Raw genomic sequence first — 19955 nt, forward strand, 5'->3', positions numbered from 1 at the left:
TCAGTCTTGCACTAAACTACAATATCTGCAAATATCAATGTTATTTCCCAAAATCCATTCTTTTAAATTCTAATTTCTGTTTTGTGTCTATCTGCACTAGCTAGAAAGATACCCAGATAAATGTTAATTGGACTCTTTCTAATTATAACAGGAATCATTTTAAGAATAATGTTAGCTGCCTGGCTGGTGTGGCTCAGTGGTTGAGTGTTGACCCATACACGAAGAGGTTGCTGGTTTGATTCCCGGTCAGGGCACATGCCCAGGCCCAATCCTCAGTGGGGGGCAGGTAGGAGGCAGCCAATCGATATTCTCTCTCCTTGATGTTTTTCTCTCTCTCCCTTTCTCTATCTCTAAAAAAAATAATAAAGAAAAAATATTAAAAAAAAAAAAAAAAAAAAGAATGTTAGCTTGGTTATTGGTTTCATCTAGGTAGTATTTATCTTGTTGCCTCTTTCCCCCCACCAAATTAGAATTTCTTAACATTATCAAATGAATTATATGATTTTTCTTACTGGGCCTCTTGATGAACTAGATTACATTGTCATCTCTCTCGATCTTAAACTGTCTTTGCACTTCTGAGATAAACAATATTGTCAGAATAGTGTTTTATTTAGGACAGCTGGATCCCATATTAGCTGGTCCAGGGGTTTTCTTAAAATGTAGCATCTTTGTCAGGTTCTGCTAAGAGGTATTATGTTAGTTTCATACAATAAACTGGGTAGATTTTGGTAGATTTCCTTATATTTCTATGGTCTGGAAAAGTTTCCATATTATAGAAAGTAGTTGCTCTTTCAAAGTCTGAAAGAACTCTGTAACACTCTCTGGGCCCCGGGTCTTTTTTTTAGAAACTTAATTGACACCTTCTCTTATTCCTTTTTAAAAATTATTGGACTATTTAATTTCTCTACTTCTTTTTGAATTAGCTCATACAAGTTAAAATTCCCCACTTCACTGAAAGTTTCAAATTGCATAATACTGGATTGTCAACAGTATACAACATATTAAAATCTTCCTTAGACCCTAGTTTGGTAACCTTCTTTACTTTTAGTTATTTGTGATTTTCTTCCTTTTGATTTTATTTACAAGTTTAGCCACACTGATTTTCCCCTCCCTCTCTAATACATTTATATTTTTACATTTTAATTTTTCTTAATTTATGAAACCATATTTGTATACTAATTTGCCTCAAAGCCCAATTTTGCAATATTCTACAACTTAAGGTACATGAATTCACATTTCCATTATTTTTCAAACAGACTTTAATGACAGTTTTCATTTCTGCTTTGGCTCAATAGATATCTAAGTAACTGATTGGGTTTTTTTGTTTGTTTGTTTTTTCGGGGATTTTTTGTTAGTTTGTTTGTTTTAGAGAGAGAGAAATAGAGAGGAACGAGCCCTGGCTGGTTTGGCTCAGCGGTTGGAGCGTCGGTCTGCAGTACAGGGAGACCCCGGTTCGGTTCCCGCTAAGGGCATGTACCTCGGTTGCAGTTTGTCCCCGACCCTGAGTGGGTGGCAGCCACTCGATATGTCCCTTTCACATCGATGTTTCTCTCTCTCTCTCTTCCTCTCTCTCCCTCCCGCTCTATCTGAACAAAAAATGGAAAAACGTCCTCGAGTGAGGATAAAAAGAAAAAAAGAGAGAGAGAAAGGAACGGAGAGAAAAAAAGAAAAAATTGATGTTTCTTGATTGTTTGTCTCCACTACATGCTCCAACATTGGGATCAAACCCACAAGCTGGGTATGTGCCCTTACCAGGAATCAAACCCGTGACTCTTTGGTGCATGAGACAATGCTCCAACCAACTGAGCCACACCAGCCAGAGCTAAGTAATTGGCTCTTTTTTTCCCACGTTTATTTTATTTTATTTTTTTTGTATTTTTTAATTTTATTTTTGTTACAGATGTTTCTCCTTTTTCACCCCATTGACACCCTCCTTCCCATCCCCCCCCGCCCCATCCCCGGCTTTGTTGTCCATGTCCATTGTTCATGCACACATGCATATAAGTTCTGTGGTTTATCTCTTCCCTCCCCCACCACTCTCTTCTGAGGGTTGTCAGTCTGTACCCTACTTCCGTGTTTCTGGGTCTGCCCTATTCCTCAGACTGTTATATTCATTATATTCCATATATAAGTGAGATCATGTGGTATTTGTCTTTTCTACTTGGCTTGTTTCCCTTAGGATAATACTTTCCAGGTCCCTCCATGTCATCTCAAAGGATAAGAGATCTTTCTTTCTTACACCTGCATAGTACTCCATTGTGTATATGTACCACTGCTTTTTTATCCATTCGTCTACTGATGGACAATTGGGCTATTTCCAGATCTTAGCTATTGTAAATAGTGCTGCTATGAACATGGGGGTATATATATTCTTTCTGATTGGTGTTTCAGGCTTCTTAGGGTATATTCCTAGAAGCGGGATCACTGGCTCAAATGGAAGTTCAATTTTTAATTTTTTGAGGTAACACCATATTGTTTTCCATAGTGGCTGCACCAGTTTGCATTCCCCCCAGAAGTGCACCAGTATCCCCTTTTCTCCACACCCTAGCCAACACTTGTTTGATGATTTGTTGGCAGCCATTCTGACAGGTGTGAGGTGATACCTCATTGTTGTTTTAATTTGCATCTCTCTGATGATTAGTGATGTTGGGCATTTCTTCATATGTCTCTTAGCCATGTGTATGTCCTGTTTGGAGAGGTGACTATTCAGCAACTCGGCCCATTTTTTAATTGGGTTCTTTGTCTTTCTTTTGTTGAGTTGTATGAGCACTCTCTATATATTGGAAATTAACCCCTTATCTGATGTATCATTGGCAATGATGTTCTCCCATACAGTGGGTTGCCTTTCCATTTTGATGGTTGTTTCTTTTGCTGTGCAAAAGCTTTTTAGTTTGATGTAGTCTCATGTGTTCATTTTCTCCTTTGTTTCTGTTGCCGTAGGTGATGTATCAGTGAAAATTCTGCTGTGTATGATGTCTGAAATTTTGTTGACTACATTTTTTTTAGGATTTTTATGGATTCATGGGTCACATTTAAGTCTTGTATCCATTTTGAGTTTATTTTTGTGTATGGTGTAAGTTGATGGTCTAGTTTCATTTTTTTGCATGTAGCTGTCCAATATTCCCAACACCATTTATTAAAGAGGCTGTCTTTACTCCACTGTATGCCTTTGCCATCTTTGTCAAATATTAATTGAGCATATTGCCTTGGGTCCATTTCTGGGTTCTCTGTTCTGTTCCACTGGTCTATATGCCTGTTCTTGTGCCAGTACCAGGCTGTTTTGATTACAGTGGATTTGTAGTATAACCTGAAATCTGGTAATATGATGCTTATAACTTTGTTCTTCTTTTTCAAGATTGTTGTGGCTACTTGGGGTCTTTTCTGGTTCCACATGAACTTTTGAAGTATTTGTTCTAGTTCTATGAAATATGTCGTTGGTATTTTGATGGGGATTGCACTGAATGTATAGATTGCTTTGGGTAATATGGACATTTTTATGATGTTAATTCTTCCAATTCATAAACAAGGTATGTGCTTCTACTTTTTATATCTTCCTCTATTTCTCTTTTCAATGTCCTGTAGATTTCTGCAAATAGGTTTTTTACTTCTTTGGTTAAGTTTATTCCTAGGTATCTTAATTTTTTTGCTGCAATGGTAAATGGGATTGTTTGCTTAGTTTCTCTTTCTGTGAGTTCATCATTGGTGTATAAGAATGCTATTGATTTCTTGACATTAAGTTTTATCCTGCTACTTTGCCAAATTGATTTATTAAGTCTAGTAAATTTTTGATGGAGTTTTAGGGTTTTCTATGTATAATATCATGTCATCTACAAATAATGACAGTTTCACTTTCTCCTTTCCAATTTGGATCCCCTTTATTTATTTTTTTCATGTCTGATTGTTGTGGCTAAGACTTCCACTACAATGTTAATAAGAGTGGCAAAATTGGACATCCCTGTCTTATTCCTGTTCTTAAGGGAAATGTTTTTAGTTTTTTTCCCACTGAGTATGATGTTGGCTGTAGGTCTTTCATATATGGCCTTTATTATGTTGAGATATGATCCCTCTATTCCCACATTGCTGAGCGTTTTTATCAGAAATGGACGGTGGATTTTGTTGAATGCTTTTTCAGCATCTATTGATATGATCATGTGGTTTTGATTCTTCATTTTGTTTATGTGGTGTATCACATTTCTTGATTTATGAATATTGTACCAGCCTTCCATCCCTGGAATAAATCCCACTTGGTCATGGTGAATAATTTTTTTTGATGTATTGCTGGATCCAATTTGCTAGTATTTTGTCTAAGATTTTGGTGTCGATGTTCATCAGGGATATTGGCCTGTAGTTTTCTTTCTTTGTAGTGTGTTTTTCTAGTTTGGGAATTAAAATTATGCTGGTCTCATAAAACAAGCTTGGAAGTCTTCCATCTTCTTGAATATTTTGAAATAGTTTGAGGAGAATGGGTGTTAGTTCTTTTTTGAATGTTTGGTAAAACTCCCCCGCAAAGCCGTCTGGGCCTGGGCTTTTGTTTGCTGGGAGAGTCTTGATTACCTCTTCAATTTCTTTAGTTGTTATTGGTCTGTTCAAGTTGTCTCTCTTTTCCTGGTCCAGTTTTGGGAGACTATGTGTTTCTAGAAATTTGTTAATTTCACTTAGATTGTGGAATTTGTTGCCATATAATTGTTCATAGTCATTGTTAATGATATTTTGTACTTCTGTGGTGTCAGTTGTTACTTCTCCTCTATCATTTGTGATTTTGTGCATTTGGGTTCTCTCTCCTTGTATCTTGGTAAATCTAGCTAAGGGTCTATCAATCTTGTTTATCTTTTCGAAAAACCAGCTCTTTGTTTCATTGATCCTTTGAGTTGTTGTTTTGGTCTCTATGTCATTTATTTCTGCTTTGATCTTTACTATTTCCTTCCTTCTGCTTGCTCTGGGGTTTTCTTTTTGTTTGCTTTCTAATTCTTTAAGTTGTGAGGTTAGACAGTCAATTAGAAATTTTTCTTGTTTCTTCAGGTAGGCCCGTAGTGCTTCCCTCTCAGAACTGCGTTTGCTCCATCCCATAGATTTTGTGTTGTGTGTTCGTTTTCATTGGTTTCCAGGAAATTTTAAATTTCTTCCTTGATTTCCTCGGTAACCCATTCATTGTTTAATAACATGCTATTTATCCTCCATGTGTTCAACTGTCTTTGCCTGTTTTTGTTGCAATTGATTTCTAGTTTCATGCCATTGTGATCTGAGAAGATGCTTGATATGATTTTAATCTTTTGAACTTGTAGAGACTTAGTTTGTGTCCTATCATGTGGTCTATCTTTGAGAATGTTCCATGTGCACTTGAGAAGAATGTGAATTCTGTAGTTTTGGGGTGTAATTCTCTGTAGATATCTATTAAATCCATTGGGTCTAGTGCTTCATTTAGAGTCTCTGTTTCCTTGCTAATTTTTTGTCTAGAGGATCTATCGAGTGGTGTCAATGAGGTGTTGAAGTCCCCTGCTATGATTGTATTGCTGTGGATTTCTCCTTTGAAGTCCTCCAAAAGATTTTTAATATATTTTGGTGCTCCTATATTGGGTGCATATATGTTTATCCAGGTTATATCTTCCTGTTGGATAGATCCTTTCAATATTATGTAGTGACCTTCTTTGTCTCTAGGTATGGCCTTCATTTTGAAATCTATTTGATCAGATATGAGTAATGTTACCCCAGCTTTTTTTGTGCTTTCTGTTTGCTTGGAACATTTTTTTCCACCCCTTCACTGTCAACCTATGTGAGTCTTTTGTTGTGAGGTGGGTCTCTTGTAAACAACTTATAGATGAGTCATGCTTTTTTATCTAATCAGGTACTCTGTGTCTTTTTATCGGAGCATTCAGTTCATTTACATTTAAGGTGATTATTGATGTGTACTTATTTATTGCCATTTTTGTTTAGTGTGGTTCTATTTTTCTGCCTATTTCTTCTACTAATTACAGCAGTGCTTTTAACATTTCTTGTAGTGCTGGTTTGGTGCTAATGTATTCCGTTAGCTTTTTTTTTTTTTTGGTTTGGGAAGCTGTTTATTTGACCTTCCATTTTGAATGACAGCCTTGCTGGGTAGAGTAGTCTTGGATTCAGATCCTTGTTTTCCATGACCTTGATTACTTCATGCCATTCCCTTCTGGCATGTAGTGTTTCTTGTGAGAAGTCAGCTGAGAGCCTTATGGGGTTTCCGTTGTAGGTAATCTGTTGCTTATCTCTTGCTGCTTTTTGGATTCTCTCTTTGTCTTTAATTTTTGGCATTTTAATTAGTATGTGTCTTGGTATGGACCTTTTTGAGTTCTTCGTACTTGGAGCCTTCTGTGCTTCTTGAACTTGAATGCCTTCTTCCTTCACCAAATTAGGGAAGTTTTCTGTCACTATTTCTTTGAATATATTCTCTAACCCTTGCTCCTTTTCTTCTTCTTCGGGGACTCCTATGATGCGAATATTATTCCGTTTCCAGTTGTCCCACAGTTCTCTTAAGCTGTCTTCCTGTTTTTTTAATCGTTTTTTCCTTTTGGTTTTCTAATTGGTTGATTTTTTTCTAACCTGTCTTCTAATTCGCTGATCCGGTCCTCAGCTTCCTGTACTCTGCTCTTTAGACCTTCCAATGTGTTCTTTAGTTTGGATATGTCACTCTTGATCTCTTCTTGGCAGTTTTTAATTCCCAATTGCTTTATTTTCTGCATCTCTATGTCCTTACTCATGCTGTTGAGCTTCCTCAAGATCATGGCTGTGAATTCTAGTTCTGTTATCTTGCCTAACTGCTCCACATTGATATCATCTTTGGTGGAGGTCTCTTGTTCTTTTATTTGGTTTTTGTTTCTGTGTTTCACCATTTCGCTATCACAGTGGGCTTTGGAGCCTGCCAAGTTTTCCCTGTGGGCATTGGTGTTCTGCTGTTTGTGACTCCTTCTCCTGGGTTTAGATGAGCGAGGGAGGACACACCTTAAATACCACTGTCAAGGCTTACTCTCCTGGTTAAAGTTGCTAGTCCAGGAAAGGTACTGTTATCCTCTAGCTTTTTGCCTGGAGGCTAGCAGTCCAGGTTACTTGAAGAGTTTGGGTTGTCAGTTGATTGAAAAACTCCCTCCGGTGCTCAGCATAAGGGGATTTCCTGAGGGTGTGGCAGATGCTGGTTGTTAGTAAGCCTCAATTTGCATTTCAATGGCCCACAGGGTGGGGTTGAATCTCTGAGGAAGGGGCTGCTGCCTGTCCCCACAGCTCTGGGAAGGAGCAGTATGGCCACCATCCTGCATGGCTGCAACTCAGCAAAAGCTCTGAGCGCCCTCCAAATCCTGAGTGTCCCCACACAGTTCCAGTCCAGTCTGCCCTCCCTCTGCCGGAGCCCACGGTGAGTGGCTGTGGCTATTTCAGCTTCTGTCCTGGCTCTGCACTGTGGAGCCGCTTGGGATTTTAACCCGAGGATGTTGCTCACAGATAAGGCCACTGCCGAATTGCCGAGCCCACATTTCGTGCCTTTGCAGTCCTACCAGGATCGAGTCAGTGTCCCTGGTTATATGGTCCTTGCAAGCTGCTTTTCTGTTGCTTTTTCCCATTGATTTGTCTGTGTTTTAGTTGTAATTCCAGGTTGGTCCTGGCAGATCGTCTGTGTAGCTTCCATTCACTCTGCTGCCATTTTGGAATCTCCCAAAGAGAAAATCTCTGAAGAGGATGTCACAGCAGATGGTCCTTGGAGTGGCAATATCTGCCCATTGCCTCTCCCTTTGGCTCTGGTCTGGTGCCTTTTTATTTCCACAAAGGTACTGCATAGGTTAGCAACAGCCAAAGCTACATAGCACACCTCTGGGTGTCCCCGAGCAAGTGTTTCACTATTTCCCACAAGGGAAGAAAGTAATTGGCTTTTAATTACCAGGAAGTAGAGTTTTTTGTTCAAACTTTGAAGTCAACTGCAGTTTTTATTGCACTGTGGTCATAAGACTTGTGGTCAGGAAACAAACCCTACTTTGGGTTTACACATGATTTTCACTGTGGGTTTTGTATGAAAAGACCAATGATATTCTCAGATGGAAATCAAAGATATATCCATATTGGCAAGATTCAAACATTTCTATACAGCTACAAGTGGCCCTTGAAAAAATTGCCAAGATGCTGATGCTTCATGAATAACTAAGGAATTGATATCTCAACAACTGAGAACATAAAATGATGTCATCAAACAAGCAAAATACATATATGCCAGAAGGATTATATCCAAAAAGACCACAAATTAGTCACAAAAGACCCAGTGACCAAAACATCAACTGATCCTTCCACTCCCTACATACACAGCATTTTATTATCCCACACCCTCACACTAGACCAGTGATGCTCAATCAGGGTGATTTTACTCATTGTCCCAGCACCAGGGGGACACTAGGCTTGTCTGGAGACATTTTTGGTTGTCACTATTTGGGGGATGAATTGTGCTACTGGTATCAAGTGAGTAGAAACCAGGGCAGTCCCCAAAACTGAGAATAATCTGGCCCTAAGTGCCAACAGATCTGAACCAAGGCCTCAAAATTCTTCTTCTTCTTCTTCTTTTTCATAATCCTCACCCAAGGATATTTTTTTCCATTCATCTTCAGATAGAGTGGGAGGTGGGGAGAGAGAGAGAGAAACATCAATGCGAGAGAGACACATTGATAGGTTGCCTCTTGCATGACCCCGACCAGGGCCGGGGACCAAACTGCAACTGAGGTACATGCTCTTGACTGAAATCGAACCCAAGACTCTTTGGTCTGAGGGCTGACGCTCTAACTGCTGAGCCAAACCAGCCAGGTCGAGGCCTCAAAATTCTATACCTTTCTTTTCTACAAGATTATATACTAAGTGGCCACTAGAGGGAAGATTGGGGCCACATGGATGCCTGAACATAAATAAACAAACAAACAAATAAAATAAATACACACTCTGCTTAAAGAATAAAATCACCAGAGTGAACAGAGTGAAGTGGATCAAAAGGCACAAACTTCCAGTAATAAAATAAATACATCCTGGGGTATAAAAATATACAGAATGGTGACCATAGTTAATAATACTATATTGTGTATTTGAAAATTGCTGAGAGTAGAGCTCTCATCACAAGAACTTTTGTGACTATGAACTCTTTATCACTAAAGAAATTTGTGACTATGTGAGATAACAGATGTTCACTAAACTTATTGATATTATCAAATTATTACACCTGAAACTAATATAATGTTGATGTCAGTTATATCTCAATAAAATAAATTAAAAATCCCTTTATGGCCCCACCCTGCCTTTCCAGTCTGACCTTATTCCTCACAAGAGCCCACAATTCATCCCACCACCTTGCCTTCCCCTAATGTTCTGTCTGCCCATCCTCGCTTCCAGGACAACGTTGTGTCTTAAAAGAACAATGGAAGTTCATTCAAAAGGATGCATACCTTATTGTCTTCAGTGGAATTCAGTGACGTGGCAAACCTGGCTCACATCTGTAGTCCCACACTTGTCACCCCCAATAAAAATGTTCTGTTTCTAGGTCAGTCTTCCCCACTACCTGCCACACATGGTTTAGACTCTGGGTGCCAGGCACAGGTCTATATACACTGTAGGTGTTGATAAATGTTCAGTGAGTGAATACAAGGGGAAACATGTGGCATCTAGGAGATGCCCAGAAAGTACCCCTTGATCTTATATTTTAATAAGTGTGTTGGTAAAGATTTTTTCCCGCATTCATGCCCAGATCCCATTTCAGGGTGAAGGCATTTAATGTGTGAGTTTGTGAAGTGCCCAGTCTTAGCAGAGTGGCCCTTTGCATGCATCAACCCACAGAAGCCACTGAAGTCCTGAAAGTGCACGACATGCTTTCTGCTCTGCCTAATCCACTCACTGGCTCTGCACTGAGCAGCCACCAGGGGCCACAAAGACAATGTCCCACAGGTGAATTGTACCTACTGTCCTCAGCATCAGGGATTGAAGAAGTTTTTCTGTGAAAACAAAACCAACCACTTTGAGTACAGACATAACTTCTTCAGACAAAACTCTTGCTTCTAACACCCTAGAAGCTACATTCTGTCCAAACAGCCCAAAGGTACCTTTACCATGGACCACTTTTTCCTGTCACTTGAACCACATCTTCTTCTGCAGGTATGAAAAACTCAGCAAGAGGAAGAAAAAAATCAGAGAAAATACTCCCCAGAGATCTGGCGTCTGGGGTTCCCCTTAAATGACATTTCCCCAAGTTTGGCAGTGTTTTGTTTCTAGTGAGTAAAACAGTAACAGCCTCAATGCCTGCTATGCCATTTAGTGCTCTTTTGGACTCAGAGTCATGGGAGGAAAATGCAAGAAAAAAAAAAGGAAAAAAAAGAAATAAATGTCACATGATTGATCTAAGGAAACATCTAGCCCACTTGGATCAGGAGTGATGGTGGGGCTTTGAAAAGACACAATTCAGAATCTTGTTTTATCCCAATGTAAATCTTTTGGGATTTCGATCCACTTTGGAAATGGCCAATTATATCAAACATTTCTGGGTAGCCATCTTGCTGAAGTCTTTAAGGGTAAAAAGGCAGGAGGCTGCTCAAAACCCACAGTGTACATTTACCAGGATAACTTGGGGCAAGTCCTCATCAGCTCAGAAACACAGGCTTTGAACCCACATAAGAGAGGTGGCACCTGCTTCAGTGGGTGACTGTGATAATTAATTAACTAATATGATGCAGACAGAGCTACTGGCCTCAAGCGGGGAGAGGCCAGGGATGCTGCTCAACATCTTACAATGCACAGGACAGCCCCAGCACAAAGAATGGTCTGGCTCCAAATATCAATAGTGTCAAGGTTGAGACTCTCTGCATGACTCAGGGAATGTCATATCCTAAAAGATCAGAACTATTACTGTCTCTCTTTTAAAGATGAGTAAACTGTAGCACTGAGAGAGGTGAAATAACCTGTGACCCACAAAAACTTGCTTTACCTAAGTGTCTTTGCTTATAGGAGAGGTAAGGACAAACGAAAAGCCTAGAGTTATTTTTACTCCAAACCCTCTGGCAGATCAAATGTACATCAGCAAGTCCCTCCACACACCAATGGAAAATGCAACATATTTAAGTAGGAGAAGTCTCTGGGTCTGAAGATGCTGTGCAAAGTTCCAGAAGGATGAGAAGCTTACATAGATTTTAAGAAGAAAGAATGCTCTGCTGTGGCTAGTTTGGTTCAGTGAATAGAGCGTTGGCCCATGGACCAAAGAGTCAATGGTTCGATTCTGGTCAAGGGCAGGTAACTCAGGTATGTAACTCAGTTGTGGTTCAGTCCCTGGCCCTGTTCGAGGTCGTGCAGGAGGCAACCAATCGTTGTGTCTCTCTCACATCGATGTTTCTCTTTCTCCCTCCCACTCAATCTGAACATAAATGGAAAAATATCCTTGGGTGAGGATAAAAAAAAAAGAGAGAGAGAGAGAGAATGCTCTCAGCTTGGAACTTGGTGACAAATCAAGCTTGGGCTGGGCAGGTATTTCTCAGGATTGGCATCAATAACTTTACAAAGTTTGTCCAGCCTGTGTGGGTCAGTGGATTAAATGTTGTCCCATGGACTGGCAGGTCCTGGTTCAATTCCCAGTCAAGGCACATGCCTGGGTTGTGGACTTGATCCTCAGTAGGCAGGAGGCAGCCGATCAATGTTTCTTTCTCACATGCATGTTTCTCTCTCTCTAAAAAAAAATTAGTAAAAACATATTTAAACAAATAAATAAACAACCTTATAAAATTTGTCTCAGAACTTGGATGGAGACTGGAGATTGGGGTAAATAGTTCTGGAAAAATTGGAAGGCAAAGGTTGAGCTTTTTAAACTTGACCCCTCTTTGATGGATATCTGCTATTCCAGGTAAGGTTCCTGTTGAAATTACAAGATTTCTTCCTCTATCTAGAGAAGAGGCTCAGAATGGACTCTGCCCACTCTCTGGGCCCCCTCCTCATCTTGTTCCCTAGGTCACAACCCCCAACCTCGAGCCAATAAAAACCCCTGACCTGGGGACGAAAACCACATTGTGCAGGTAATCCTCAAATGTCTTCCTGAACGAGGACTCCTCTAGTTCCTTCAGAATTTGAGAGTCAGTCTTTGGGCAGGAGCAGCATTCGCCGGCAGACTCCTCGTACTCACTCTGGTTGTGCTTCTGGGAACCCTCCGACTCAAATGGTGGAGACCAGGTCCGGGAGGGCAGCTTCAACCCTAGAGAAAGGCAGAGTAGGTGAACGCAAATCTCCACACACCACAGGAAACCTGCTCAGAGCAGCTGGGCACACAAGAAAGAGCTCAGGGCTGGGGTCTGATTTCAGGTTCTACCATGAAAAGTAAGACGTTTCATGGGAGGGTTCAGTCAGTGCCAACTGAGAATGTGCATGTCAATATGTTCCAGACACTGTCAGATACCATATCCCCACGGGACTGGATATTGTAAGATATCTAGGCTTGTCCCTTCCCTCATGAAATTTTCTAGTACACAGAGGTTGCAGAGAAGGGCAGGGAACACACAATAAACTAATAAATAAATCTGCCGTGAGACAGATGGCAGGGTCAAAGGAGAGGGCTTCTGGAGGTGCTATATATCATGGGGTGGTCTCAGAGAAAGTGACTGCTAAGCAGTTATAAATTAAGTACAGGAATGAGACATACACATATCTTGGTGTAAAGCAGTTCAGACAGAGCACAAAACACATGCAAAGGCCCCAAGGCAGAAATTTCCTTCGCATGTCAAAAGACGCCAAGGACCCAATGTAGCAAGAAGACGATGTAGAACAGAATGGTGGGAGGTAGGATTAGAAAATAGAGAGGCCAAGTCACAGCTGAATGAATGAATAAATGAATGAATCAACTGCGTAACTCCAAGCCCAGAGAGCAGAATTGAATTCTAACAGGAATTCTAAGAGGCCTGGCATAGAGACCCAATGATTACACTAAGCCATCAAACTGTGCAGCACAAATAAAAGAATCTACTGTATAGCTCATTCAGGAATCCATAAGTCAGATTAGAGCAGTGGTTCTCACCAAGGGGTGATGTTGTATAACTGGACACTGGGCAAGGTCAGGAGACATTTTTGGTTGCCAGGATTTGTGTTGGGGAGAAAGGATTACTGGTATCTAGAGGGCAGAGGCCAGGGATGCTGCTGGACATCCTACCATGCACAGGACAGCTTCACCTTGGAGAATTATCCAGCCTAAAAAGTCAACAATACCAAAGTAGAGAAACCTTGGACTAAAGACATGAGAGGAAATCGGGGGAAGAAAATTTTAAAATAAGCTTAGAAAATGGAATAAAAAAACAAAAAACAAAAAAACTTCTCAAGGTAGCAGTCTTAAAAATACAAAGCTGTTTTTTTAAGTAACATAGCTGGCTGTGTCTCGAACCCTGAGGTCCAATCGCACAGCTACATTTCTGGTACAACCTCGAGAATGCACACTACTCCTTACAGAAAAAATTCAACAGCCACTTAGAGTCTCCTTTCCTGTTAACAACCTTCGGTGTCTGATGCCTACTAGTGTCTACTGAGCAAAGGAAATTCCATCCTTCCTCTCCCTTGAATGGATGCCATAGACAATGAGCTCTAAGTACCTTTCTGTGAATGGTGAGTATCCACTCGGAAGCCCAAATACTTACACAGCTTTAAAGCCTGCAAGGGACTCTAAAATACTTCTTACATTTATTAATAGACAAAGAATAACCTGGCTAGGTAACTATTAGAGGGCTAGTCATGGCATTATGGATAGAAAAAAAAATTATGGATTTCCTTAGTGGTGGGGGGTGTTCCTGACAATTTTCTGGAGAGGAAGGCACTTTTGATCAGGTGCAGGCTGATACCTGTTACCCTTTCCAGTATCCACTCATGACACTTGGTGTATCATGGTTTTCTGTGACTGGAAAGCATAATGACATACCTAGGAAAGTCAAATTCATAGAGACAGACAGTAGTATGGTGGGAGCCAGGGGCTGGGGAAGGAGAATGAGGAGTTAGTTTTTAATGGAGCCAGTGTCAGTTTGGGAAGGTGAGAAAGTTCTGGAGATGGATGGTGGTAATGGTTGCATAGCAGTGTGAATGTACTTAATGCCACTGAACTAACGGTTAAAATGATAAATTTTATGTCATGTATATTTTACCACAATAAAAAGCCATACAGTTGATAAGGCTGTATTGTATAATTTAAATATGCCAGGAGAGTTAACATATGTTCTAAATGTTCTCACCAAAAAGAAAAAAAGATAAATGTTTGAGGTGGTGGATGTGTTAATTTACTAGATGAGAGGAGTCCTTTCATAATGTATACATATATCAAATCATCACAATGTATACTGTAAATATCTTACAATTTTAATTGTAAATTATACCTCAATAAAGCTTAAAAAAACACACACACTATTGATACTAATAAGAAGCCACTGCTGGTCATGGTTAGTATATATATTTATTTTTTGTGTTAGTAAGTTTATATGCTTGTGTATGCATTGGGTGTTTCAAATTATGGTAAAATACAGATAACATAAAATTTATCATCTTAATCATTTTTTTTTTTTATCCCCACCCGAGGACATTTTTCCATTTTTTATTCAGACAAGGCGGGAGGGAGAGAGAGGAGGGGAGAGAGAGAGAAAAACATTGACGTGAAAGGGACACATCGAATGGCTGCCACCCACACGACCCAACCCCAGAGGACCAGGGACAAACTGCAACCAAGGTACGTGCCCTTAGCGGGAACCGAACCCGGGTCTCTCTGGACCGCAGGCCGATGCTCTAACCGCTGAGCAAAACAGGCCAGGGCCATCTTAATTATTTTTAAGAGTAGAGTTCAGTGGCATTAAGAACATTCACAGTATCATGCAATCATCACCACCATTCATCTCTATAACTTTCTCACCTTCCCCAGTTGATACTCTTTCTCCATTAAACATTAAATCCCTCTCTCTCTCCCCAGTCCCCTGGCTCCCAGCATCTACTCTTTCTCTTTATGAATCTGACTCCCCTAGGGACCTCATATGAGTGGAATCATATAATATCTGTCCTTAGAAAGATTTTTTTAATTATATAAACAGTGGGATCATAAGAAATCAAACCATGATTAAATAGTCACATTGGAATGATAGATTGAGACTTGCAGAATAAAAAGTAAAAAAATACATACATAAATAATAAAATACGTAAAGGAAAGCACCAACCTCCTGCTTCTGGCAGTTTCAGTTATTTGAATACAGGGCCAACAGCTTGCAGCTGAGCCCACAACTGTGCTTGCTCTTGAGTTAAATAAAGCAGTTGAGATAAATCACGTTTGCAACCCTTGGCTCAGGCAGGGAATGAGGTCATAGGCATACATATAGCCCATGATTCTACAGCTGGGACAGCTCCCAAAAATCATCTGGCCTTCTGCCCTTCTTCCAAAAAGAAGGCAGCTGTTTACAAGCTCAATGACTTGCCCAGAGGCCTACAGCATGTCAGAGGTCCAACTAAGAGCCTACCAAGAGTTCCTGGCCTCAGCCACACCTCACCAACAACCCCAAGGTCAAGGGCTGAGGATATCACTACCTATAAAAAAAAAATCTAAAGAAAAATCAACTGAAGAAAAACATGACCCATGTCTCTAGTCTGATGGGGTCTTTTAAAACATATTTTTTCAATAACCTTGAACTAATTTATACAAACTAGTTTGAGGCTTCAAATATTTTTTCATTTTTTTCTGTAGATAAATGGAAGCACATTAAATAAGAAAGATGAAAGACTGGAAAAAAACATCATCAGTATAAATTTCTAATAGAAAGCACAGGGGAAAATAGGTTATTGTTCCTTGCTGTCTTGAATCTTTAAAACTCAAGGGTCTAAATTTAGGGGGCCACAATCCTTCCCTGATTTTGTCAACCACTCCTCAACAACCTTGGCCATTTCTAGTCCAGCAGGGAAGTCTCCTCTGGGTTAAGACAGCGACATCCCCACTGGGACCGGAGTGTGGGGAGGGAGGAAGAAGAGGAGGAGGGGAGATGGGGAAAGGAAGAGAAAATTCCAGAAGGAAATGGTGTCAAGACATGGGAAATACCTGGTTTCCACATGAGACTTCAGAGTGTGTACTCATGTTGTGATGTTTAGAAATGTGTATGTGTGTTTCCATATGAGATAGAGGGTGTGTGCAAGTCTGCTCTCCTGTACACACTGGGAAATGGAAAAGGAAAGATGTTTCCCTGGAAGTGGAACAAAGTAGATCAGATGTGTGTAAAACCTGCCACTCCCACACATCTGCCGGCACTCACCTTTGAGGCAATAATCCAATTGGTACAGCTCACTGTCTTCTGCCTGCCTCTCCCAGAAAACCAGGTAGTGAGTGATGTTGCCATTGGGGTCAGAGGGAGGCTTCCACTTCAGGATAATCTGGGATGAAGAGTTAGAAACCGAGATGGGATCCAGGGGGACAGAAGGATCTGGAAGGTGAAAAGAAACAGGTCCATTGTGAAAAGGGGTGAGCTGTAGGGTGGGTGTGAGGGGATACACAGGTTAGAGAAACCATGAAGGTGTTTGCTGTAGTGCTACTTAATTTCAGAGAAAATTGGAGATGTGGAATGCTTACCCAGGATATGGGATACAGAATCACAGTCCATTCCTATTACAGATCATGCAGATGGATGCAGATGGAGCATTCATCCATCTTTTCATGCAATGAACATTTATGCCAAGCTCTCTCTGCTTGGGCACTGAAAAAACACTGGGAAAAGGGAGGATGTGGGAAAAGACAAACTTGCATTTTCTGCTTAACATCCCAAATTGAACCCAGTCACAGGGCAAATTTTGGCAGCTAGATGCCATTCAATCGTATCATGGAGCTGGCAGCTCATCTGACATCCCCCCGCCCAAAACAATGCATCACTTTTGGGCTCCATAAAACTTTCCCTCAAGATGGAAGTGACTGAGATTTGTGAGGGATGGGGTACAGAACACCCTGACCAAGTAGCTCAGTTGGTTAGAGCATCATCCCAATATGCCAAGTTGCGGGTTCAATCCCTACTCAGGGCACATATAAGAATCAACCACTGAATGAATAAAAAAGTGGGACAACAAATCGATATTTCTTTCTCTCTCTCACACACTCTCTGTCTCTTTCTCCTCTGCTCTCTCTCCTCTTTCCCCTCTCCCTCTCAAATCAGCAAAATAAAATTTAAAAAATGAAAGGCTTGGGAGCTCGAAGTTTCCAGAAATTGTAAGTCCATTGGTATTGCTGGAGGGCACAAGATGAGAGGGTACTAGCTGAAAAGCTGAGACTGATTCATGAAGTTTGGATTCTATCCTATAGGACAGTGTTTCTCACCCAGAGCACTACTGACATTTGGGCCATCTTGGGCACTGTAGGATGCTGAGCAGAATCCCTAGTCTCCACTCACTCAATGCACAATCACAATCACCACAAATGTCTCCAGACATTACCAAATGTCCCCCAGGGACAGAATTACCACCAACAGAGAACCACTGCTATAGGAGAAAAACATGGGTTTTATAAAATTATAACTGAATTGTTCTGAAATACTCCAGCCCCCTAAAAAGTGGGAATGAGGAAACAGGCACAGAAGGAAACAAAAATGGCAAAATGTTGATAATTGTTGAAGCTGTGAGATGGTTCATGGGGTTTACTTTTCTTTCCACTTTTGTGACTATTTAAAAATTTTCCACAGTGGGAAGAAGAAATATATATATACCCCTTAGGTAGCTTGTTGCTACTGCCCTATCTTCTGAAATGATAAATAAACCTCAGCACCCAACTCTTCTAGAAGCCAATAACCACATACAAAAACAATTCATACAATGTTGACAGGTGAGCATGTTACAGGCAAGAGATCTGATTCCTCCACAAATTCATAAGTCACACAATATACTTACTGGTGGCATTTGTCTGGACATAAATGATATCGCTCTTGGCCCCATATGTACGACGTTCATCTGAAAATGTGACCAATGTCTTCACAAAGATGGCATACTGAGTCCAGGGCTTGAGACCCCGCATCAGCCACCCAGGATGGTTCTGTGACTTAGGGTCATTGGACCTCAGTGGTGGGTCAATGTCGACCACTGTCCAGCTGTTGGATCCACATGCATCCTGACCATCGAACTCTGTCACATTCTGATAAGGGCTTTCAAGGTGAAAGAGAAGATGGTTACCATTTTTAGCTATCACTCTGAGGACCACAAGATGCAACCAGGGGAAATTACACCCTATAGGGCTTTATCCTCTTCACCAACAAACAACCTTATGCACAAGGAAAAATTACACAGAAACAGACAAAGAAAAAGGAGCCATCTCCCCTGATTTCTCAATAATAATAATAATATTTAATAATAATAGTGATTAATAATTTAATAAAATTTTATTTCTTTAACATTACATAATTATGTTAATTACTACATAATTATTTTATATAGTATATGTAATATTATATATGTAATTATAGTAAGACATATCATCAATAATGTTTAATAAGAAATAATATTTGACGAGCCCTGGCCATTTTGGCTCAGCAGTCAGAGCGTTGGCCTGTGGACCACGGAGTCCCTGGTTCGATTCCTGTCAAGGGCACATACCTCGGTTGCAATTCATCCCTGGCCATAGTTGGGGTTGTGCGGGTGGCAACCAATCGATATGTCTCTCTCACATCTCTCTCTCTCTCTCTCTAATCCCCCCACTCTGTCTGAAATGTAAAAATATCCTTGCATGAGGATTAAAAAAAAAGAAAGAAAAAAAATGTAACAAATAGTAATATTGTTTCCTGATAACAAAAATAGAGTTAATGATAATACTAATAGCAGTTACTTCATGCATTATTGATTACATAAGAGAATGTGCAACTTCTTGGCACACAGCCTGACACATAATTAATCTTGAGAAATAGAGCCATTATTCATTAACAACCAGCATCAGCCCCACCCTCAGAAAATCCCCTTAAGCTGAACACCTGAGGGAGTTTTTCATTCAACTGAGAAACCAAGGCTCTTCAAGTAACTGCAACTAATAGCCTCCAGGCAAAAAGGTAGAAAATAACTGAACCATTCTTGGGCTTGCAACTCTGCCCAGGAAGGTAAGACTTGACAGTGGTGTCAAATGTGGGTCCTTCCACGCTCGTCCAAAAGCAGTAGAGAGATCCACAAACAGCAAAACACCAACACCCACAGGGAAAATTTGGCAGGCTCCAAAGCCCACTGAGATAGCCAAAATGGTGAAACAAAGAAACAAACGCCAAATGCAAGACCAAGAGACCGCTACAGAAGATGAGATAAATGAGGTGCACTTAAAGAAGTTAACAGAACTAGAATTCAGAGCCAGATCTTGAGGAAGCCCAACAGCATGTGTAAGGGCATGAGCACCATGAGTAAAGACAGAGAAATGTTGAAAATCAACCAGTTAGAAATTAAAAACCACCAAGAAGAAATGAAAAATGACACATTAGAAATAAAGAACACACTGGAAGGTCTAAACAGCAGAGTAGAGGAAGCAGACGACCGGATCAGTGAATTAGAAGACAGGCTGGAAAAAAATCAACCAATCAGAAAACCAAAAGAAAAAGCAATTAAAAAACAGGCAGACAGCTTAAGAGAACTGTGCTACAAGTGGAAACATGGTAATATTCGCATCATAGGAGTCCCTGAAGAAAAAGAAAATGAGCAAGGGTTAGAGAATATATTCAAAGAAATAGTGACAGAAAACTTCCCTAATTTGGTGAAGGAAGCAGGCATTCAAGTTGAAGAGGCACAGAGAGCCCCAAGTAAGAAGAACCCAAACAGGCCCACACCAAGACACATAGAAATCAAAATGTCAAAAATTAAACACAAAGAGAGAATCCTAAAAGCAGCAAGAGATAAGCAACAGGTTACCTACAAAGGAAACCCCATAAGGACTTCAGCTGACTTTACAACGAAAACACTACAGGCCAGAAAGGAATGGCATGAGGTATTCAAGATAA

General features: G+C 40.4%; 1 protein-coding gene across 1 annotated transcript in view; it reads right to left on the reverse strand.

Moving 5' to 3' along the window:
• The window catches only part of INSR (insulin receptor), a 230720-nt gene that overhangs the window by 64707 nt on the left and 146058 nt on the right, over window positions 1-19955 (reverse strand). Inside the window, exons 7-9 of the mRNA XM_036239654.1 lie at window positions 17881-18131; window positions 16266-16433; window positions 12007-12208 (exon numbers count right to left, since the gene is read on the reverse strand). Coding sequence (XP_036095547.1) covers window positions 12007-12208; window positions 16266-16433; window positions 17881-18131 — 621 coding nt within the window. The remainder of the gene's footprint in view (window positions 1-12006; window positions 12209-16265; window positions 16434-17880; window positions 18132-19955) is intronic.

Source organism: Molossus molossus, unplaced genomic scaffold (assembly GCF_014108415.1).
Source record: "Molossus molossus isolate mMolMol1 unplaced genomic scaffold, mMolMol1.p scaffold_m16_p_4, whole genome shotgun sequence".
In the NCBI taxonomy this organism is placed as follows: Eukaryota; Metazoa; Chordata; class Mammalia; order Chiroptera; family Molossidae; genus Molossus; species Molossus molossus.